At 41.6% G+C, this 24,948-nt stretch overlaps 1 protein-coding gene across 3 annotated transcripts in view; it reads left to right on the top strand.

Annotated features, from left to right (window-relative positions):
- DPY19L3 (dpy-19 like C-mannosyltransferase 3) overlaps positions 1-24,948 on the top strand; it is a 1,004,768-nt gene that overhangs the window by 323,894 nt on the left and 655,926 nt on the right. For all 3 annotated transcript variants that reach the window (XM_044081679.1, XM_044081680.1, XR_006366062.1), the window contains exon 5: positions 19,854-19,975. In XM_044081679.1, the coding sequence (XP_043937614.1) occupies positions 19,854-19,975 (122 nt within the window). The remainder of the gene's footprint in view (positions 1-19,853; positions 19,976-24,948) is intronic.

The following is a 24,948-nucleotide window of genomic DNA, read 5'->3' as shown; positions in this document are numbered from 1 at the left end:
CTTCTTTTTCAAAAGCAGAAAGCAGTGAGACAGCTAAGAAGCTACCAAGCAGTGTGCTATGAACAGGGCTTCCTTTGCAATTTACTTTCCTCAGTCAGTCTTCAAATTTTTGGGACCACACAGACAACCTATAAGAGAGAAAATATATTCATCCTGAAAGAGAAGGAAGACTTCTTAGCAGGTGATAGCACCCCCTAGAATTAGTTCATGAAAATGGTAGTCACCAACTCCAGCTTTGGAGAGAAAAATTATGTAAAGATGAAAAAGCAATCACAAATATGTTAGAATTATTTGTTGCCATCATCCGAAGATAAGTACCAGCATTATTATGTTGTCCGTTATCACTAACACCTATGATGGCAAAAATGAAAATAGAAGGGATCTGGACAATCTTGTTAATGATTCCTTATCTTTTGAGAAATTGCATTGCCACAGTAATTTGGAAAGCTTTCTGTCAATGAATATTTATTTACACACTTAATAACAATGTAATGCCCTTTTGGCTTTTATTTCTCTAAACATAACACTCAACTTGAGAAACCTTGGAGATTTCTAATTAAAAAGACCATTTTCTAAACACCTTTATTGAATTATCACTTGTGACATAGGTATATTTGCATTTATATAAAAGTAATCAAACTGTATTAACAAGTTAAAGTTAACAAACCTTTTTCGGCTGCTTCCATTAGGGGTCGCCACAGCGGATCATCTGATGTTCTTCGTGTTTCACTGTTGCAGTCTTCACACTTGAGTTATCTGCCAGCAGGTAGCCCTTAGTTGGCCCGAATACCAGAGACTTGGTATTTCTTTGTCTGTTGCTGTCGCTTCAGGACTGATGTCAGGTAAAAACAGGCAGCCGACGCCATTACATCAGTCTTTCTTGCCGAGGAGCCTGAAGCAGAATCAGGTCGCATGAGTGCCGGTCGGCCACTACCTGAGCTTTCTTTTCCGAAATGGAATCATCCTGAAGTCTTCTAAAGCTAAGTACCCCGTTGGGGATCCTTTTTTCTTGCTCTAACCAATGTCAGAAAAAGTTAACAATTGTGTCGCCTGTGGAAAGCAAATACCACACCGAGATTTCCATTCTTACTGCGTCACCTGTTTAGGCCCAGACCACGACGTACCTCGTTGTCAGTTTTGTGCTTTGTTCAACTCCTGAACTATTTGTCGTTGGGCCCTTATTGTAGCTAAATACTTTCGTTCTTGAGCTCCGTATTCCAAAATGGCTTCGGTAAGCCATCCGACTACCGATCTTCCGAATAAATGTAAGGATAAAGACAGAGACTGCACAGGTCCAAAACTGCCGATGACGCTTCCGTTAAGCTAGTCGCCAGTTCGCCGGTACTCGGTGAGGCGCTTTTGCAGCCCCTGATGCTCACTTCGATGGATTCGCAGGCCGCTACTGAGACCCGTTCGGAGTCCAGTATGCCGCGAGACTCTTCTTTGTCTATGGAACCTTGTGGATGTCCCTACCTTGGATGGGTCCGGAGCCGCTGTGCAGGCACTGGCTCCTGAGGAAGTCCTTCAGATTACAGACATTCGACACAAACTGACTACTACTTTTGCATCTTCAGTTCTTTCTGAATCTACCGAATTTCTAAGGCCAAAAGTATGAGCTACGCCTAACAAACTGACGACCAAAGCTCAAGCGCCTGCTTCCTTGCCACAATCTCAAATGCTTAAAATGGAGTAAGACCTGATCATGCTGATTAGGGGAAGCTAGCCTTCTCCTGCTAAAAGAAAGAAAGAAACCTGTCCCCAGCAGCTTTAACTGACCAAGAGTCCGACGACTCTGAGGTTTCTGAATATGAAGACATGCCTTTATCTGCCTATGAGGATTCAGATGCAGAGGAATCCATTCCTTCTGCTTCCCCTCCAGAGGATTTTTCTTTTGGTGAAATCCTACATACTTTGAGAGAGCATTTCCACTGGGAATGCCAGGATTATCCTTAGTCTAAAAAGAGACTCAGGGAATTTTTAGATTTACCACAGCACAGACCCTTAGCTACCCCTCCTTTTCTAGATGTTGTGGATGATGTCTTCATGGAATCCTGTCTAACTCCTGATGCTCCAAGGAAACCAGACAGGTACTACAGAGTCCCTGACTCTCACAAATTTCTTTTCAAAAATCCTACTGCTGACCCAGAGGTTATCTCCCAAGGACCTAAAGGAATAAAAGGAACTACAGTTAAGAATCCCACCCCTTCGGACAGGGATTCCCGAGTTTTAGACAGATTGGGTAAAAAAGTATACACCTCTGCAACTCTCGCCATTAGAGCATTGAATTGTCAGTTCCACATGCTGAAATACCAGCAACATACTGTGGAACTTATTAAGCAAAAATTATCTACCTTTCCTGACTGTGCAGGAAATAAAGAATTACAGGAGTTTATGCATTCTGCAAGCCAAGTCAGCAAGCATACCCTGCAATGTGGGTTTGACGCCCTAGATGCATCTTGCAGGGCAACAGTCACAGGTTCTGTACTTAGAAGGCATGCTTGGCTTAAGGAACAGACCTTGCCAGACCATGACAAATCAAAATTACTGGATGCTCCTTTGAACAAGGACAATCTGTTTGGCACCAAAGCAGAAGAGGTTTTAAAAAAGATGGAAAAAAAGGCTAAGTCTATGCAGACAGTCAAAGATTTTTTGCAAGTGCAGCCTCCAAGATTCAGTAGGCATTGCCCCTCGAAACATTGGTCCTTTCCAGCCCCCTCAAGGCCACCTCAAACTAGACCCAGGGGAAACAGACCCCCCCCCCAAATTACAGTCTCAGGGTATGCAGAGATCTAAGCAATGGAGTACATCCACTTCCAAAACAGGGAGTGCTAAGCCACCTCCTTACAGAAAGAATTCATAAAGACCTCTCAACTCATCTCCTGACCTCTGCCCAATTGTTTGTTCCCCTCCATCACCAACAATCGATGGGTCCTCAACATAGTATCCCAGGGGTACAAATTTTATTTCCACATGCTGCCAACCCCAAAAGGGTTCCCAGACCTTCCTCCGAACCAGTGGGCAGAGGCACAAAACCAAGTTCAATCCCTGCTCTTCATAAGGGCAATTCAGCCTGTTCCTGCAGATAGGCCAAGGTTTTTATTCCAGACATTTCCTGGTACCCAGAAAAGAGGGCACCTGGCGCCCAATCTTAGATCTATCTATTCTAAACACCTTCCTGGTGGTACCAAATTTCAGAATGCTCACCCTACAGCAGCTTCTCCCTTTGCTGTCCAAAGATGCCTCGTTAGCCAACCTAGACCTAAAGGAAGCCTATCTTCACATCCTTATCAGGGACTCATGCAGGAAATATCTATGTTTCAGGGCAGGATCTATGCATTATCAGTTCTTTGCACTTCCCTTTGGCTTATCCACTGCTCCCAGAGTCTTCACAAAATGCCTGGCTCCAGCCATTGCCTATTGCAGACAGAGAAGGATTCAAATTTACCCTTATAGGTTCATAGGTAGGTACTAGGCTATCGGCCCAAGGGCCTATGTAAGCCTAGCCAGCAAGGTTCCATGGCTTACGCCACCCAAGAAAGCTATTTTCCTGTGCCACTGTTGAGCAGAGACACAGAAGTGATCCCCGGGGTGTATTTCCTATTTCCCATCCACTCATCAAGATTTTTCTTGAAGAGTGCTAATGAAGAACTTAGCTTGACATAGATGGGTAGCTTGTTCCAGAGTATAGGAAGTCTCTGGGACAGGAATCTGTCCCTCCAGCGTGTCCTGTTTGTTGTGGTGACAAGGTTTAGGTCCCTGAGTGTGTAGCTCGGAGGGATTGGGATTTCTTTAGGTGTAGCATGTCCAACAGCTCTGGGTTTGACATAGCTTTATATGTTAGGCAGAGATCACCTCGGAGTAGGCGATATGCTACAGAGTAAAGCTGAAGTTTTTTGAGGCGGTCAGTGTAGGGCATTTGTTTGAGGCCAGTAATCCTCTTTGTGAGGTACTTCTGTGGTCTTTCCAGCTGTTGCAGATGTCTTGTGAGGTACATTCCAAAAGGGGCGTTGTACTCTATAATGGGTCTAATGAGTGACGAGTAGAGGGGAACAATGACCTCTTTTTTCCTGGATGAGAACTCTTTTATGATGAGGTGTGCCACGTAGAAGGACTTCCTGACTACTGTGGCGATGTGACTATCAAAGGAGAGACTACTGTCCACCTGGTTCCCAAGGTGTCTTATCACGTATTCGGTGTTAAGTAGATTGCTGCCTATATTGTAGTTCATGGGTACAGAGTTTTTACCAAAGGGGAAGACGCTGCACATTTTGACATTGAGCTTGAGGCCATGGCTCTGACGCGAGGCATCTGTCTCAGTGAGGCCCTTCTGTAGGATGTCCACATCATTTGGGGACTTGACTATGGCTCCTAGTTTGTAGTCATCTGCGAACTTCATTAGCCAGAGGCCTTATGTGTTAGCCTGTACTTCAGAGAAGTAGATACCAAACAGGAGAGGTCCCAGGATGGAACCCTGTGGTACTCCACTTGTCACTGCTTTGAGGTCATATTTGGAGTCTGCAACTTTTACAGTGTGGGTTCTGTCAGTGAGCCAGTTGGCAACCCATCTTGTGATGTAAGGATTTATACCTAGTTTAGTGAGTTTAGCTATAATTCCAGAATGGGGGATGGTGTCGAAAGCCGTGGCGAGGTCAAGATAGGCTGTGTGAACCACCTTGCCCTCATCCACGGCTTTGGTGACTGTCTCAAAGAAGTCGATCAGGTTCAGGAGGCATGATCTGCCTTTCACAAACCTGAACTGGGTGGGATCCAGAGTTTGGAGGTTACCAGTGTTTTTGTTTGAGTTCCATGATGAAACTTTCCATGGCCTTGCAGACCAGGCTCGTCAGGCTAATAGGTCGATAGTTCCCAGGATCAGTGGTGGCTCCTCCTTTGTGGAGTGGGATAACTGTTGCTATGTGCCATTCAGTGGGCACAAAGCCCGATGCAAGGCTATTATTGAACATGGTGCTTAAGTGGGGAGCCAGTTCGTTCTGAAGTTCATGTAAAACGCAGCCTGGGATGTTGTCCGGTCCCATGGATGCTGTGTTTTTGGCTTTAAAGAGTGCAGCTTTTACCTGCATAGTTGTGATTACAGGGACTCTGCATTCTTCCTGTATAGATATGGGCCCTACTTGGATGATTGCCTGATTCAGGCAGACAGGAAAAGCTGTTGCAGCACCTGACATTTGTAAAGGACCTTCTAACCTCCCTGGAGTACACTGTCAATGAAAAGAAATCAAAACTAGTCCCCATTCAAAAAATTGTATTCCTGGGAGTAAGCTTGGACACAGCATCCCAGATGGCATTCCTTACTCCAGAAAAACAAGCCTATCTGACAGGCTACTTCACTCAAATGGCCACCAGAACTCTGCTATCCACAAGGAAAATCATGCAGGCTCTAGGGTTCATGGCCTCCTGCATTCTAGTGAGGAAACTTCAGTGGTACTTAAAAAGTCTTTGATGCCAACATTCTCAGGACCTGGAAACTATCATACCGTGTCTTAGGACAGAGTTTCTTTGGTGGGCAGCAGCATGCAACCACAACAAGGGACTTCCCTTTACACAGCTCCACACCACCCAGACCCTATCCACAGATGCATCAGACTATGCGTGGGGTGCACATCTGGACAGCAGGTGCATTCCAGGACCACTGGAGCCCAAACCAAATTAATCTGCACATCAACCAAAAAGAGATTCTAGCTGTTCAGCACTCTGACAGCTTTCAGATCCCTGCTCTCACCAGGGCCTCTTCTGATAAAAACCGACAACACCACAGTGATGTGGTTAATCAACAAGCAGGGTGAGCCCACTCTTACCCACTCTGCAGGCTAGCCATGACCCTGTGGAACATGGCCTTGGCTATGCATATTCACCTGCAAGCTCAATTCGTGCCAGGCAAACAAAACTCTCTGGCAGACGACTTAAGCAGAAATCACCTAGACCTACACGAGTGGCAATTAGACCTCAACACCTTCAGCCTTCTAACCCAGAAATGGGGAAACCTGAAGGTGGACTTATTTGCCTCCCCCTACAATCACCAGCTCAGCAAATTCTGCACCAGTGTACCTCACAGCAAGGCCTGGAAAGTGGATGCCTTATCCTTCCAGTGGGTAAACCTCTCTGCCTCTTCTTACAAGAGTGCTACTCAGGATAAGGCAGGAAAGACCAAGGGCAATCCTGATTGCCCCAGACTGGCCACGACAACACTGGTACCCACTACTGCACAGTCTGTCACCGGTGCCACCATGGTACCTACCCCAGATTCCAACCCCCCCCCCTCACTCAGCAGGAGGGACAGATCTTGCATCAGCAACTGCAAACCCTGAACCTTGCAGCCTGGCTTAATCCTTGAATTCTCCTTCAGTGGCCAGCCTAAGCAAGCAGGTGCTAGACGTCTTTCGGGAAGCCAGAAGCCCCAGTACAAGGAAATCCTATGCTGATAAGTGGAAAAGGTATTGCTCCTGGATTCACTCTAAAGGAGTGGATACAGCACAGGCCTCCTTACCTATCATCCTGGACTACCTAGCAGACCTACTCCACAAGAGGCCTATCCTTCTCTTCCATTGAGATCCATGCCTCTGCCATCTCTGCTCATTACAGCACTGAGCCACCTCTCTTCTCTCACCCTCTCATCAAACAGTTCCTGAGAGGGACTAACGATGTAAGGCCATCAAGAAGAGCCCCCACCCCTGCTTGGGAACTTAACTTTGTGCTGGAAAAGCTCACGCTACCCCCCCCCCCTTTGAGCCTGCAGTGGCAGCAGAGTTAAAATTCTTCTCTTGGATAACAGCCTTGCTTCTGGCCATCATTTCAGCTAGAAGAGTGTCTGAGCTACAAGCACTTTGCTGTGGAACCCTTCATTATTTTTCATGCTGACAAGGTCTCCCTCAGGACTAATCCTACTTTTTTGCCTAAAGTGGTGTCCAGTGTGGCTCTCAACCAATCTAAACATTTGCCCACCTTTTTTCCTAATTCTCAAAATAAGGGTGAAAGGATACTGCATTCTTTAGATGTGCACAGACATCTCAGATTCTACCTTGGTAGGACTAAGCCTTTCAGGAAATCTGACCAGTTACTACTCAGTTTGCACCAGAGGCAGGAGGGCAAATCCATATCAAAACAAACCATCTCCATATGGATAGCACGCTGTATCCATTTCTGTTACAAACACTATGGGAAGCCACCCACTCAGGGGGTCAGAACGCATTCCACGAGGGCGACTTCAACCTCTACAGCCTTTCTCAGAGGAGTCCCTACCAGGGACATTCTGGAAGCTGCTACTTGGGAGTTCTGTTCACACCTTCACCAAGCATTACCACCTGCCTATCTTTTCCAAATCCAGGGCAGGTTTTGCAACAGCAGTCCTGCAGGGCATACTAGCCAGCCCCAGCTCTTCTTGACTGCCTCCACTCATTCTTCAGCTTTGGGAGTCAACCCAAGTGTGATGACTGCAAAAGTGAAACACGAAGAACATAGTACAGTTGTGTACACTTGCCATAAATGTAGATGTTCGAGTGTATTCACTGTTGCAGTCCTGGTTTCTCACCCTCCAGCCTCCTTGTCTCTCTCTCTCCTTCTCTGTCTCTCTTACTCACCCCTTACAGGGCTATTGGTATTGACTTTTTACTGGTAGTGTTTTTTTTCACCATAACTTTGCTCCCTATTTGGGGGCTCCTGACATTTGGGGCAAGAAAAACTGATGTAATGGCGTCGGCTGTCTGTTTTTATACCCCTGTCGACCTGACATCAGTCCTGAAACGACAGCAACCGACACAGAAATACTAAGTCTCTGGTATTCGGGCCGACTGAGGGCTACCTGCTGGCAGATAACCCAAGTGTGATGACTGCAACAGTGAATACACTCAAACATCTACATTTATGGTAAGTGTACACAACTGTGCTTTTTCTATATCTTCCTATCCTCTGCATCTTGCTGTGTCACACCAACCACCTGTGTGTCCTCTCTCACCACATCTATAAACCTTATCTTTGGCTTTCCTCTTTTCCTTTTACCTGGCAGCTCCATCCTTAGCATCCTTCTCCCAGTATACACAGCATCCCTCCTCAGCACACATCCAAACCAACACAATCTCTCCTCTCTGAATTTGTCACCAAACCATCCAACCTGAGCTGACCCTATAATATACTCCTTTCTTATCCTGTCCATCCTTGTCACACCCACTGCAAATCTTAACGTCTTTAACTCTGCTGCCTCCAGCTCTGACTCCTGTCTTTTCGTCAGTGCCACTGTCTCCAACCCATATAACATAGCTGGTCTCACTTCCATCTTGCAGACCTTCCTTTTCACTCTTACTGGTAAAGGTCTGTCACAAATCATTCCTGACACTCTTCTCCACCCACTCCACCTTGTCTGCACTCTTTTTCACCTCTCTTCTACACTCACTATTAGTCTGAACTGTTGATCCCAAGTATTTAAACTCATCCACCTTCACCAACTCTTCTCCCTGCATCCTCACCATTCCTTTGTCCTCCCTCTCATTCACACACATATATTCTGTCTTAGTCCTGCTGACCTTCATTCCTCTCCTCTCTAGTGCATATCTCCATCTCTCCAGGATTTCCTCAGCCTGTTTCCTACTCTCACTAGAAATCACAATGTCATCCACAAACATCATAGTCCACGGGGACTCCTGTCTGATCTCATCTGTCGACTTGTCCATCACCATTGTAAATAAGAAAGGGCTCAGAGCTGATCCTTGATGTAATCCCACCTCCACCTTGAACGCATCCGTCACTCCTACTGCAGACCTCATCACTGTTACACTAACCTCATACATATCCTGTACTACTCTTACATATCTCCTGAATTTCTCATACAATACCATAACTCCTCTCTAAGTACCCTGTCATATGTTTTCTCTAAGTCCACAAAGACACAATGCAACTCCTTCTGACCTTCTCTATGCTTCTCCATCAACACCCTCAGAACAAACATCTCATCTGTAAAAATAAAAAAATCTATTCTTTTTATCAAATCTGTAAAAAAAAAAATAACAAACATTATGCTTCACATATATTGCTATATATCATGTAACCTAAGCAACATAACATAAATTATTCATTTCTTGCACTTTTTTAAAACAAGAAACATCTTTATTAAACCATCACTTATTACATAAGCAATCGTACATTTATATAAATGAAAACAAACCACACCGACACAATCCTAGTTGCAAACATTTTACATCACAAACCATACTGACACACTCCCAGTTGCAAACTTTATACATCACTTATAATCTACCCACTTGCTTTCAGTCAAACATTACATAGATCGTTTTAAGTTCTGCCTTCTTTTAAACTTTATTCCTCATCTGTATGTATTGTTCCCACAGTTCCCATTTTTTTCATATGCAGTTTGCTTCCACCTTTTTCTAAAGATCTCAATTCCAGTTGTTTTATCTCTGTTACTATATTCATTACTACTACTAATATAGTTGGTTTAGATTTTGATTTCCATGTTCTAGTAATTGCTTTTTTGGTAACCACACAGAATAGACCTACATTGTTTTGTTTCATATTCCTTTACTTGATCTGTGTCTAGCCTTTTGGGTTATGATAGAGCCATCCTATTTGACCTACCGTTTCTTTTTTAGAACAAGTGGTTCCTCAAATACCTAGTTAAAGGAACTAATCCTTCATCAACAAATAAATAGACATTGTGATGTAACTGGGTCATATCCCTTATCTCTGGAACAATCTTCCACTACATGTCAAGCAGAGTAGCACCCTTGCCAACCTTAAGGTAAACCTACGTAATTGTGGGGACAGCCTCCGATTCTCCCCCACTCTATCCTATATTGCCCTTTTTTGAGGCTTGAAGAAACGTTTGAATATGGGTTGTTGTTTATGGTCTGAAGACTGATTGTGGAGTACTTACTAATGAACTTTTAACACAAAGCAACAAGTGCCAGTGATGTCTCCTGAAGAAGAGGAATACATCAAACTATTAATTCTGATTATTTAATATAAATGTGTTTCTCTAACTCTCTTAATCCTCAGACAGCAATCACATTTAGTCTTACACAATCGCAGAGAAATAGCACTGCTCCAACAGACTGCATGCTGAGCAAGACTTTTTTGGGCAGACTTTAGAAGGGTGGCATTACCACATCACTTCATAGACATCTTAATAGAATACTTAACTTCTTTGCTCAAAAATCTGGACAAAGCTATAAATAATGGGGGATAAGGGGTCAAAATCAGTGATTATTGTAAACTTAGAAAGTTGTTAGAATAACAGGTTTTGCATTAGAATATATTTTATAAGGATATTGCATCTGAAATGAAAATTCTGGTATTACTTAGTGAGTGTAATGCTCAATGATTCATTGAAAAGCTGAAAGTTTTATGAAGAACAGAAAAAATGTGATACAGAAATATGGACATTCTGTGAAATTCTCAACAGTTCAGAGGTATGCTTAAGAGGTTGTGTTTAGCAGTTTTGCTTGGCTGCTGTACAGTATCATTATAAACTTTTCCATTTATAGGAAGTGTTCAGGATCACCGTTTTTTTCAGTGTTTGCTTCGTTTTATTTGCTATGTATTCTGAAAATATATAGTAATGAAGGCAGAGCTACTGGAGGGCATTCACAGGAAGAGCATTGTGTATAGTGACAATGCTTTGCTAACTCTGACTTCTCTGAATGAAAAGTTCACTGGCTACTAAAGACATTCAGCTGTGGTGTAGGAATATAGACTAAATCTTACATATCACTGAAATGGCATAAAATTCAAAATTTGTATTAAATCACATACAGCAAATGGAGTCTCTTTCTAAATGAAAGCAGTCAGAAACCTCTGACACAACAGAACACTCTGCTGCTGTTTTGATTTACAGAGTAGCTGCAATTACTGTATGCTGGTGTCAAAAATGGAGTACTCTATCACTAATGCCTCTCTTTCAAAACATATAAGTGATATAAACTATGAATGATGAAAGTAATAAACCATTAACTAAGGTGACATCAATTGTATATAATGCCTTATATTAGGTAGGTTAGAGTAGGAATCTTTAATTTGTATAGTTGTTTTGTTTAGGTCAACCATCCAAGGATATATAATAAAGAGTAGATACCTCGTTTTTTGCTACCATAGCATAGATTGCTAGAAGTAAGAACGATTACCAAGCTTTGTTCTATTCATTTTTTTATCCTATATAACAGTGTTAGTGTACTACATGTTAATAACTGGTTTTGTAAACTGTTGCTTGTGCTGAACCAATTAATATATGACCTGTATTTTGTGTTTCAAAACAAGAAAATTCAACAAAATTTTATTTGAAAAAAAAAAATGGAGTACTCTGTTATTTTGAGGCAGCAACTAGAAGATATATAGCAAAAAGCTCCTGCAAACATTGCAAATTTGCAAACTGTTTCTGTCCGGAGTCCAGAAAAATAATACCTTGGTGGTAAATATTGGCATCCTTCTGTTGCATTTTACGTGAAAGTATTAAATTTAGCCCATGCAGTCCAAACAAATGATAGACCCTGAAAAAAATTAGCCTAACACAGACTACCTGACTGTTTAACATGCTGAAAATGAGAATGGGACCTGGCTGCCGTGGATCTCTGTAGCAAGTCATTTTCCTGGTCAAGCACTGCGCTGGACATTCTGCTAGCACTGCTCTTGTATAGTAGCGCAGTACAACAGGTGCATTTTTAGCACTTCAGTGTAATAATAATTAAAATAAAAAAAATGGATCCCTGGAACTTTTATTGTGTAGGCTCTTAGATCTTGTTGAGATGCAATTTACTGCTTTAGATCTGTGTCCCAAGTCTGAAGAAATATGTGTTTGAAAAAGACAAAAATACTTGCCCAGTAAAGCGTCTTTTACCAGCTTGTTTCAGTTTTCTTCTTTACTGCTATATAATTTAAAAATTAAGTAAAATATAAACAGTGTGTCCATGTCAAAAAAGATTGTTTTGCTAAAAGGAGCCACTAATTAATATGTGCCTAAATGAAAAATAGGAATAAATTAGACATGCTGGGCATAAAAAAAAAAAAAAAAAAAAAAAAAAAAATGGAAGGTGCAACTCCAGTGTTCTTTCAGTTTTCCTAGGGAATAAAAAAAAGAGTGGGGCAGGATACTTGATCCTTGTTTAAAGAAAAGCGATAGTTTGGCAGAGACAGACACTGATATCTCAAGGGGTGATGACTGATGCCTCTAGGCCTCAAATATTGCTTTTTAATTATTATTACACTGAAGTGCTAAAAATACACCTGTTGTACTGCACTACTATACAAGACTGGTGCTATAAGAAGGGTCTATATCATAACAGCGAACGCTAAAAATAATGAACGCTGTTATATCAACTCAGGTGCCTGAAATCTGAAAACCGCGAAGGAACAGATCAGCGATTTTTTTTCCCAGGGAAAATATTTGCTGATCCAAAAAAAAAAAAAAAAAAAAGAGTATGCAGTCAAAATTAAGTGGGGGGAGGGCTTTGCCCCCCACTCCCTCCCAACTTAAATATAGCAACTCCGAGGTCACACCACAGTGAAGAACACTGTAGAATGGCCCAGCAAATGTTTTCCCTGGGAAAAGAATTGTTGATCCGTTCCTTCGCTGTTTTCAGCTTTCAGACTTTGAAGTTCGATATATCAGCGTTCGCTATTTTTAGCGTTCGCTGATGTGATATAGACTCCTATAAGAATGTTGATATCTCAATCTGAGTTAAGAACTTGATTTCTAAATGGTAAAGTGTCCCTTAACAGTTGCTTTCCCAGCTGCTCAGTAACTTCTTACACCTTTATGGTATTAACCCCACTGCAGTTTCAATCAACTGCAGTGCATGTCAGATTGGACTGGACCAAACTGTGAGAACATGTACAGCATGCATGTCCGGTCAAATGAAAGAACACAAAAAAAAAAAAAAAATTGCATTTGTAGTATATTTGTCAGGCAGTACTTTTACACAGGCTCACTCTCTTAAACTGAACTGCATGACTGCTGTCTTACTTTTTTTTTTTTCCTTTTCTTTTTTTTTGCAATGAGCCAGGCGTTAAGGATTTTCAACAATTCTTTGTAAAGTGTGGGGGGGGGGGGCTCCACCCCACACCCAATGGTTACAGCTCCTTTGGTGAGATGACTGTAAAAGCAATTTTGTAATTTACAGGGCCAGCAGCACAGCATGTAGGGCATTTTGCACAGGCAAGACTTACCTTAAAGGTAAGACTCGCTAAACACTTATCAGACGTCTGACTTAGAGATGCTAGTAACCCACTAGCCAGACATGCCTTCCCTCCAGTACAGCTCTTTTGAGTGCATACCTTTAACTCCCAATGGGTGTGGCTTAAGTATTAAAAATGAAGTTGTCACCTTACAGTTCAATTATTTATATCTCTGGAATCGTGTTACTAGAAAACTAAGTGGCAAACTATTCAAGATAAATTAATCTTTACATTAGTGGCATTCATTCAGTGCAGTGCTTTAAGATGGATTTTGTAAGCCAAAATAAAGGCAGTGAGTATTAATTTTGTACTGTTGCATAAATAGCTTGTGATATCTCAGTAACCATTCAAGCAAAGACGCATACTGCCAGCAGGATTTTCTTCATACATCTGTGAGCTTTTATATGAGGCTATGCAGTTCTGTCTGCGTTTCCTAACATTGAGATATTTACAGAAATATGAAAATATTACAATACAAATAGACATACAAACAATATTTGATGCATTAGACAAATGTCAAATATCAGTACAGTTCTGTTTGCCATCATATATGCTTTAAGATGAAATCTTCTGATACCTTGTATGTAGCATGGTTTTGGAATTCTTAATGCAAATATGAACAAACAATATTTGATGCCTAGGGTTGTGAGGAGTTAAGTGCAGAAACACCTGGAGGAGCACTCGGCTGTAATGAGGTACAGAAACTGTGGAGAAATGTGTGCTCCATGTAATGAAGACAGTTACATCTGGCCCACTTGAAAGCAACACAGGAACTTGAGTAGCAGATTTCACCTAAAAGCTTACCGGCACCCACGACCGAACATAAGCTGCTCCATCAAATCTGTACTTAACTTAAAATTGGACTGTAATAGCTTTTATTAACAGTTAAACGGGTTTTTCTTCATAGTCGTTCATTATCTGTTTTTATCTGGGATTGTTTTCACATAGGTTAACTAATATAGGACCAGGATGAAAATATTAGCTAAATTAACGTCATGGATTTAGAAACACTTGCTAGTTTATATGCAACACTGCCATCTGAAAAGCAATTATTTTCTCAGTGTAATTTGCAATACATTTGTTAGTATTTATAATCGTGTTTTAAAACTTTCCTCCAGTAATTTATACAAGGATTTATTAGTAGTTCACATGCTCTCGTTGTTTAATGTTACTAAATCTGTTGCTATGTTTTCTTCTGGTTTTGACATCAACATTGTCATGTTATTAGTGAAGTTTAGCACATGAATGCACTTCATGTCATTGTACTGTTCGTTTACTGATCTGATGAAGTCCCACCTTCTTATTGGTAGATGGGTGAAAGTATTTTAGACTCCTGAGTTTTTATTTTACTTGTATTCATTTTAATAACAGCTATAAAATTATTTTTTTTTTCTCAAGAGCAAATTACATATTTTTCTTGATATTAGCAGTTACCTGATCAGATTCTCTTATTTCTAAGTTTTGTAATAAATTTCCCCAGATGGAGTTTAAGGGCCATGAGACTATGGTTCCTTCCTATCCTGAAGAGATTCACCACTTCCTATAATTTAGCTCTAGCCTCACACATTGAGATTAAGCCTCTTTTCAACAAAGATTCACACATATCTGTTTACCGTCCTACCACAGCCTTGAACGTGTGTTAGTTTTACAACTTGTAATATCTGCATGGTTTCAGTATTTTTGAATATTAGCAGAAGACCTATTTTCCAGTGATCCCTCATTCTTCCAAGTTATACAATAACAATCTATGAATGAATCTTATTTTAGGATTCCCATCTTTACAAACTACTCCATCTTCATACATTTACTCCCCTTGCAGCTAGATTTTAAAAAAATACCTCCTTATACAATTGAGACACTACTCACAAGCCCCACCAACTCTCATTACAACTAGAACCAAACTCTGCAGCATTGCACATGGTTTCTTCTCTCGGGCATCTACTCTTTGGCAAGCTCTTCCCATCAACATTAAGGAAATCGATACTTATTCCAAATGTAGAATTCATTTCAGAAAGCATCACGTCAAATGCTTCTGCTTCAACACAGGACATATCACCTAACCTAGTTCCTTTCCGATTTTTTTCTCTCTCAAGATTCAGTGAAGATAAACCCTCTTTAGAAACTAAACTAGATATTGTACATTACACTGTGCTTGTTTACTAGAATGTATATGCACAGTTCTTGTCCAGTGTAACTAGTCTGAACTGCTGTGTCGTTGCTTACATTTCTGTAATTCTTTTGTTTGTGAAATGTTTTGTATTTCATCCGGGCTGAGCCAGTAATTGGCAGTATTGATCAGTGCACTTCACTGGTAAGTTTAAGTTAGTGAGTAAATAATAAATCTATACTTGAATCAGATACAGGCATATTCCAGCTTTAGTCATTGTAAAAAGCCTACTAGAATAGGAATCTGTCATATTTAACCCTGGTCTGTCTACTGTCGTAGAATATATAAAAAAATGAGTGATTGCACCTCCATGGAGGGAAAAATGAATAGCCAGAAAACCTTGAATCACTGTTACTGCACAAATAGAAACTGTACTGATGGTTATTTCCTGAGACGAGCAATCGTGGAGTTACTGAATGAGAGAATAGAAATTGACAGGTTTAAACTTGTTCATTGTACACTTGAACAAATGTAGGGAAACTGGAAGACTGAACTATAATGTTTTCATTTTTGAAATTGTATGACTTTTTCAGTAACACAAATTCTTTAAGATTTAATCTGACAGATTTGGTGCATTATTCCATATATCCAAAAGTAGTGTAGGCTTTTTCTTTTGACACATTCTCGTGATAAAGAAGTTTGCCATTAAGTTTCGTGTAGTTACTTTCAATCTACTCAGTTTATTGTGCAGCATATTTATTGAAAATACAAGCCTTAATCATCTTCACATTATTGTATTGTCTGTTGAACTTAATTTTGTTTGGTTTATTGCTTAACATCTGTAGTGTTAGCAGTAACAGTTTTAAGTAGCACTTAACTCCAAGCACAATATGATTTTGTTGCATAAGATGGTGTAGCATAGTTATTATGTAGCAAGTGATGTATTCAAATCAACTTGCACATTTAATAGACATATTATTTGCAAAACCAGTACCCTAGATAAGAAAAAATGTTATGAGTAGTAAACCAAGCAGATTTAAAATTTATGGCTTTTGGGCTGACAGTGCTTTTGTAATCCTAAGTATTTCTGCTCTGTCTGTGAAGCTTTGCTTCATAGTTTGTTCTGTGGATTTTGCAGTTTTGTAAGTAGTGTCTAGAGTTTCTGCTTTATCACAAGAGCTTTTCCCCTTGCATCCTAAACATAACTACATAATCTTCGAAGTAGCCAATCATTTTCTGAATAAACAGGGAAACTGACAAATGCAGTACGGTTATTACCAGATTATCAGTTAAAGTTCCCATAAATACCACAGACTCTATATAAATCGCTTCAGAATTGTGGCATGGCTAAACATTGAGTAAAAGCTGTCACTGGCTAAAATTACAAGCTGGATGAACTTTTCAGAAACCAAATGGTATAAAAATAAATCAAAACCCAAATAAAACCAAGTCTTGTGGACCCCGGCCATAAATAAGCTATACAACAGAAGGAGAAAGCTACGACATGATAGAGCAAAATCCCAAAAAGGGAAGGCGTCTCTGATCAGTACTAGCAAGAAACTATGATCCCTCATAAAATCATCTAAGGCCAGCTTTGAAAGAAAAATTGCACAAGACACTAAAGATAATCACAAGGCCTTCTTTAGTCATGTCAGAAACCTGGGAGGCAACTCCCAGATATGCTCTGAGTTAGTGCAAAATGACAAAAAATACACTGAACCCACAGACATTGCCAACATCCTGGCAGAAAGGTTCACTGCAAACTTCTCCCCCCCCTTCTCCCCCAAAAGAGCAAATGTGTATCCCAACAGAGTGTAGCCTTCCTGAGATCACAGATGCACAGGTGAGAGCTGCCCTCTCCAAAGCAAAAAACACAGCAGCAGTGGGACCAGACGGTGTCCCAGGCTGCATCTTACACGAGCTGCAAGAAGAACTAAACCCTCATATAAAGTCACTGTTCAATCTCAGCCTTACTACAGGATATGTACCCAAGGAATGGCGTACAGCAACAGTGGTCCCACTCCACAAAGGTGGTGCCACAACAGACCCCGGAAACTATCACCCTATAAGCCTGACTAGCCTGGTCTGCAAAGCTATGGTGCGTATCATCATGGAAATCATAAACAAAGACATTGGGAACCTCCAGACACTGGATCCTACCCAATTCGGCTTTGTTAAGGGCAGATCTTGCCTCTTGAACCTGGTCGACTTCTTTGAAACAGTTACCAAAGCCATAGATGAAGGGAAGGTAGTCCACACAGCCTACCTGGACCTCGCAAAAGCCTTCAACACAATATCGCACTCGGGCATCATAAATAAGCTCACCATCTTAAATATCAACCCCTATGTCACAAGATGGGTTGCAAACTGGCTCAGGGATAGAACCCACATGGTCAGAATAGCAGGTGCCATGTCAGACTCTAAACCAGTTACAAGTGGCGTCCCACAAGGCTCAGTCCTGGGACCTCTCTTGTTCGGTATATATTTCTCTGAGGTACAGGCTAACACGGGTGGACTATGGCTGACCAAGTTCGCAGATGACTGCAAACTGGGTGCCGTTATCGACTCTCCGGCTGACACAAGCATCCTCCAAAAGGGTCTCACAGAGACAGATAACTGGTGCCAGAGCCATGGCCTAAAGCTAAATGCCAAAAAGTGCATAGTCATCCCCTTTGGGAAAAACAAAGTGCCCACAAATTACCACATAGGTGGTAATCCATTAAGTACGGAAGAAGTAATTAGGGACTTGGGGACCCAAGTAGATAGCAATCTCTCCTTTGACAATTATGTTGCCAAAGTGGTTAGAAAGACCTTCTATATAGCCCACCTTATCACGAAAGGGTTCACATCTAGATCAAGAGAGGTCATTGTACCCCTCTACTCATCACTTATCAGGCCCATAATTGAGTACAATGCCCAGTTTGGGATGTACCTTACCCGACACCTGCAGCAACTGGAAAGACCCCAAAAGCATTTCACCAAGAGGATCAAGGGGCTCAAACAGATGCCCTATGCAGCTCGGCTAAAGAGACTCCAGCTCTACTCAGTTGCATACCGCCTACTGAGAGGCGATCTGTGTCTGACGTATAAAGCCATGTCCAACCCAGAATTAATGGACATGCTTCACCTCAGGAAATCCAAATCCCTTAGAGCTACACGCTCCAGGGACTTTAACCTCAGCACAGAAATAAATAGGACATGCTGGAGGGACAGATTCATATCCCAAAGGCTCCCCTCACTCTGGAACAAAATCCCAAACCATGTTAGACAGAGCCCCTCACTGACCCTCTTCAAGAGAAATCTTGATGAGTGGATGGGAGATCGTAAGTTTACCCCTGGGATCTCTTCTGTGTCCCTGCTTGACAGAGGTACAGTAAACTAACCTTAAAACGGCTACCTTCTGTGACCTACTCTACAGAGGCACAGTCAACTAATCTAAAAGGGTGGCGAAAGCCAAACACACTCTGGCTAGGCTTATAAATGCCCTAGGGCAGATAGCCTAGTATCAACCTATGAACCTATGAAAATGATGGCCATTAAGGCATTTGCTCTTCAGAATTTCCCATTTCCAAAATAATTAATTAACTAAATGTAAACAATAAATTCAGCAATAGCATGCTAGCAGCAAATACCAAAGGATGAAATTGATGTTTTCTGTAATAAGCTGTACTATGTGCAAGTGCCCAATATGTCCAGATCGTGTAATAATGCATGGATGTCCAAAATCAGTTTCCTTAACTGGAAAAACAAACACAATATGGCATTCAAGAACAACTAGACTCCACTGTCTTGTGTCTTGCATAACTACTTTTTTCCAACCCCTCTCACGGCTGACCAAAGGTTATTTCTTAAAATTGTTCACCATACTTGCAAATAGACACCTTGCCTCTGCTGATGTTTGCTGGCTAATGTAATATTTTGGAATTCTTTGGGGTACTTGTATTGTGTGTTTTATAGAACTGTGTAAACTTATCTTATTTTTTCAAGCAGTATCCCAAAGTAATTTCTAAACAGTTAATGAAGTAAACAATCAGTTTTTCCTAGCAATCTGACTGACCAGTGAACAAATATATGGGCAAAAATTAATTTGTCGTTCTTTTCTTTCCCATTTTGTATGTGGAATACAGCATTACAGGAATAATGAACTTTTACATCACAGCACCCCTCTGGCTGTGTGTTTATAGTTACTAGACTTGTAGGTCAGAGGATCTTTTAAGAATCTAGCCTAAATTCCCCATTGCCCCAAGCACTCTCTGGTTAGGTGACTTGCTGAAGGTCACATAGACAAATGAGGGCTGAGGGAATCAAACCCTGTACCACAGGAAATGCAGCTCATTGTGTTAATTCTCTATGCAAAAGTAGCAGTGCATGTTCAGCAGTGTCTTGTAGTTAAATTCATTTACACTGATTAGCCCTGCTCAGAATACTTTTGTATGATATTCTTTCTGTGTTTAGAACTGCTTAATACCTCTCATTGCCACTTATTTATAGTAAGAAAGTGAATTTCTTGCTGGAAATGACTTTCTTTTTTATTTTCTGTCTTTATTCCTAGGTCTGTATGAATTGATGTATGACAACAAAACTGAATCCAGAACTACAATTAACATCCTTAGACGAATGAATGTATACCAAGAAGTGATTGTCAGTATTCTGTATAGGATCCTTCCTGTTCAGGTATGCATCTATAACAAATGTTCTGCATATAACTGTATTGTATTCACTGTGAAGTAGCATTGCAGTCTGCTTTATATTATCTGTTTTCTTAAAATGAGTGACCTCAAGCTAAAAGAAATCTATGTCAGATATGCATGTATATGTTCACATCAACGTAATACATATAACTGAATTCCTTTTGTGTGTGTTTAACACTGTGCACTGTACCCCCTGACTAACTGACAATTGTCAGTTGTTCATCATATTGATCACTGCTGCAGTAGCCTTAGCTATATGGGTTAGTATCCTGTCAATGATGTAACAACCGGACAGCCTCCATGCACCCAAACTGTCAAGCAGCTCAAGCTGAGCTGACTAAAAGACAAGTTTGGTTGTAGAGTCCTTCAAAGCTTTACTGCTGCCATAGAGTATGCTGTTCTGAGGCTTTCAAGGATTGATGGTGGGCTTGTACTTTCCTTTACTAGACAAATAAGCTCCCTTTGGGGAAAAATCATTCCATTTTCTAAATTTTGTAGAAATTGTATTGCTTTCTTCTTCAGGAAAATTATTTTAAAGCTAGGAGTGTTGTGTTTTAATGCACTGTGTTGAGACTGTAATATACTTTTAAATAGAGGACTCTTTTCTGTCAGTTTAGAAGTAGTGAAAGTAACTGACAATACTTTTTCTGTGGAGAAATTGTGCTTATTTTTCTTTTTTCAAGATGGAATATTGTTTTAAAAGTGCTTTTTACTAACTTTTGTGAACTGGTAGCTTTTACTGGCAACTGCTGCTTGTCTTCCACAGGAAAGATGCATCATTTTCGGCTTGAACATGGAACAGGCTACCAGTCCCATGGCCGGTCTTTTTTGTAGCCACAAAAAGAAAAAACTAAGCAAGCAGCCTTTGCCATCTCAGCAGGTTAGCAATTTTACTCAGCCACAGATGACTCTGCTGTGGCCATTTGTTGTACCCCAGACCATTCATCTTTTACCCCTGTTCCCTTTGGTGTAGCACCTATAGCCACTATGGACTGGGTGTTAGCCATGTCCTCTGCAGCTGTTGGGTTTCCCGTCAGTGGGAAAGGTAGAGCCACTCTTGTCGGTCCTGGGAAAGGTAGAGCCACTCTTGTCGGTCCTGGGAGAGGAAACAGGGAAGGTTTCCCTGTTGTCAGAATGCTGTGCCCATCCCGGGGAAGCAGCTTCTGCCATTAGTATCACAGATGGACCCATTTTGGCCTACTTGCCCAACTATCTACACAGCTGATTGTTCCCAGCCCAACCTGTCCTGACACTCACTCACCATTTCTTGGCTCTTCCCGCTCTGTTCGCCCTGCGGGCTCACTCCGCTTCCCTACCCTGCCCCCAATTCCCACCCACCCCCAGTGGTCCTACATTTATTCCCCCTCCTGCTAATCCCTCCCACTCCCCAACCAATCCTCTTACTCCTCTCCCCCACCCCTTCCGCCAGTCCACCTGACTCTCATTGCCACTCCCCCTACCCAGCAAATATCACTTTACACTCTTCTACTTCTCTTTCATCTCCAACTAACACGCCCCTCCCTCCTCCTTCAATCCTTATCATTACCCTTCCTTCTACTACCTCTTTACCATGCAACCTGCTAATACTGATTGTTACTTACTCCCTTCCCCTATTCCTTCTCACAACATCCTTACATCCCATTATCACAATATCTCAGCCTCTTTAGTTCCCTCCCAGCCTATCCTTCTCTTAAAAATAAAACTGTTCCCAAACTCCACTAATGACTACAAACTCAAACTTAAACTCTACCAGACTCCTCTACCCAAATCCAAGCATAATAAACTTACTCCCCACACCTCTTTCCTTAACGTAGCCAGTGACATCCACCCCAATCCTGGTCCCAACTCCTCTCCAACATACCTCCCTAGCTCCAGCAACAAATCCCCAAATAAAAACCTCAAATTCCTCACCATCAATGCCCAAAGCCTACTACATAAAATAACCCTCCTCCATGCTTGGCTCAATCATAACCAACCAGACATAATAGCCATCTCTGAAACCTGGCTAAAACCTCATATAAGTGACTCTGAATTCCTTCCCCCTGGATTTCACTCTCTCCAATCCGACCGCCCAAGTAAAAGAGGTGGTGGTGTAGCTTTAATCTACTCTAACCACTTGTCCATCACGCCATATCCTAACCATATCCCTTCTTTCTTAAATGCTGAACTTGTCATTGGCCTACTAAAACTAAACACCCATAAAAGCATCTGTATCATCTCCCTCTACATTCCTCCTGGTAACAACACCAATACCCTAGAAGACATTCTTTCCTGGACCTCCTCCAATATTAAGCTAGAAACCTACATCCTAGGAGACGTAAATATTGACCGGGGAAAAATCAACAACCCTAATCCCACATCAATAATTAACCTATTCACCTTTACTCAACTTACCAACTCCATAACTAGACCTAATAAAACCAACCCCCCTGGCTCCATTCTTGAGTGGATCCTAGTATCTCATCCTAACAAAATCATAAAATCAGGAGTCATTCCCGACTCTCTAGGAGACCACCTCCCTGCCTTCACCATTCGAGCTGCTCCCTCTTCCTCACACTTCCATCAGTACATTCATACTCGCAACCTAACTTTAACCCCACTACTTTCGCTGATTCCCTTAAGCTAACTAACTGGAACCCCCTAAAAATACTAGCTCTAGACAAAGCCGTTGACTACTTTAATTCAACATTCTTAACAGTTCTTAACTCCCTAGCTCCAATAAGAAATAAAATAATTAAAACTAAAACCTCTCAATGGCTCACTAAAGACAGAAAAAACATTATGCTACAAAGGGATAAAACCTGGAAAATCTACCTCCGCAATAAACAACCCGAAACATTACTCAAATATAAACAGTTGAGAAACCTAGCCAGAAAACAAGTCATTAGAGACAAAAAGTCTTACTACGTCAAACTACAAGAAAATCATGCTAAAAATCCCAAACAATTCTGGAACTCTATTAATTCCCTCCTCAGGACTGGAACAAAAACAACCCCTGTCCTGACACCAGCAAATCTGACTCAGAAATTGCCGCAATATTCAATACCTTCTTCACCTCTTCCATAGCTGAGCTTACTAAGACTTTTACCAATAATAACCCTCCTCCCCTTCCTCCCCTTCCCAACCTAATTTTGAACTTAAACCCATCTCCACCAATCTAATAAAGAAACTCCTTTACAAACTAAAGCCTTGCTGCAATGCCCCTGACAGCATTCCATCCTCCTTCTTAAAAATAGATTCAGATGCTATTGCTCTGCCTATCAGCATCCTGATCAATAGATCTGTACTTGAATCTTACTTTCCCAAACTATGGCGAACTGCATATATTCTTCCACTCCACAAGGGTGTCAAAAATAACAATGTTTCCAACTTCCGCCCCATAGCCATCCTCTCCCCTATCTCCAAAATTCTTGAAAAATGTATCCACTTACAGCTCTTACCATTCCTTACCAAGTACCAGTTACTCTCCCCTACCCAACACGGCTTCTGCCCAGGACACAGTACTAACTCCGTCCTTCTCTCCTCCTTACATTCTGTCAATTCAGCCCGTGACTCTGGTAATTTGGTATCTTCTGTCCTGCTGGACCTATCCAAAGCTTTTGATACCATCTCCCATACCCACCTTTTAAATCATCTCTCTAATCTTAACCTTTCCCAAAAAACCCTTTCTTGGTTCTCCAGTTATCTTTCAAACAGATCCCAGGCAGTGAAATGGGGCCAAGCCACGTCCTCTTTCCTTCCTACTCCCACTGGAGTAGCCCAAGGTTCCATACTAGGCCCTTTGCTATTCAATATCTTTATTAACGACTTCCATAAAGTCATTCCTAACTCCAAAATTGTACAATACGCCGACGATTCCACTTTGATTTGCTGCGCCACTAACCTAGCAGAGCACCAATCTCTGACTCAAAATGCCTTCTTTACCACTGAAAACTGGATGCTCCTAAATCACCTCTCTCTTAATGCCAGTAAAACCAAGATCCTTCTATTCTCCCCCTCTAAATCATCCCCTCTTGATGTAAACTGTCTTCATATTACCAGCCTTAACAACTCCCCAATAGAGATCGTACCCTCTGCCAAACTTCTTGGTGTCACTATTGACAATCAGCTAAAATTTAACTCCCATATCCAAGTGGTGGTGCTGCGGTAGCGTTGTCGCCTCACAGTAAAGACACTGTCTGGTTTGACTCTCAGCTAGCGTGTCTTCTGCGTGGAGACATGCGTGAATGGGCGTACCTTCGTTGAAGGTTGTGTGTCAGGGTTGGTAACTCGGCACGTAAAAATCAATTACCAATCATTAGTGGACCGGAGTTCCGCTGTGGCGACCCCTAACCAGGAAAAGCCGAAAGACACAAACAAAAATCCAGCTAAACATCAAAAAAAACTCACATAAAACTTGGCCTACTTTACAGAAACAACCACTTCCTCTCTCCTTCCTCCAGACCAACTCTCGCCTCTACCTATCTCCTTCCCTCTCTCATGTATGGCTCTCCCCTGCTCACTAACTTATCTTCCACACTTGCCTCCAAACTGGAAATATGCTACAACAAAATTTCCAGATTTGCCACCAGTGCCAAATCCTCCTCTCACCATTGCAATTCCTTTCACTCCTTAAACTGGCTTGAACTACCCAACCTACTAGACTTTCATCAATTAACCACAGTCCACAAATTATTATTCCAACCCTCAAACAGCCCCGCACTATCCAACATACTGCAACCATATTCCCCCCCTCAGACCTCTTAGATCTTCTCACCAAAACCTGATCACCATTCATAAACCTAAGCGCTCAGCTGGCCAGCTTCTCTTATCCTTTACTCTAGCAAAAAAATGGAATGCCCTGCCCTCCTTTCTAAGGACCTGCTACAACCACAATAACTTCAAATCTCAACTTCATTCCTACCTCTACCTAAACAGGAAATGCAACTGCACTCTTCCACCCTTACCTCTCAAACT

The sequence above is a fragment of the Protopterus annectens genome, chromosome 8.part1 (assembly GCF_019279795.1).
Source record: "Protopterus annectens isolate FY-2018-M chromosome 8.part1, PAN1.0, whole genome shotgun sequence".
NCBI lineage: Eukaryota > Metazoa > Chordata > Ceratodontiformes > Protopteridae > Protopterus > Protopterus annectens.
The sequence above is the reverse complement of the archived record's forward strand: the minus strand, read 5'-3'. Positions and strand labels throughout refer to the sequence as shown.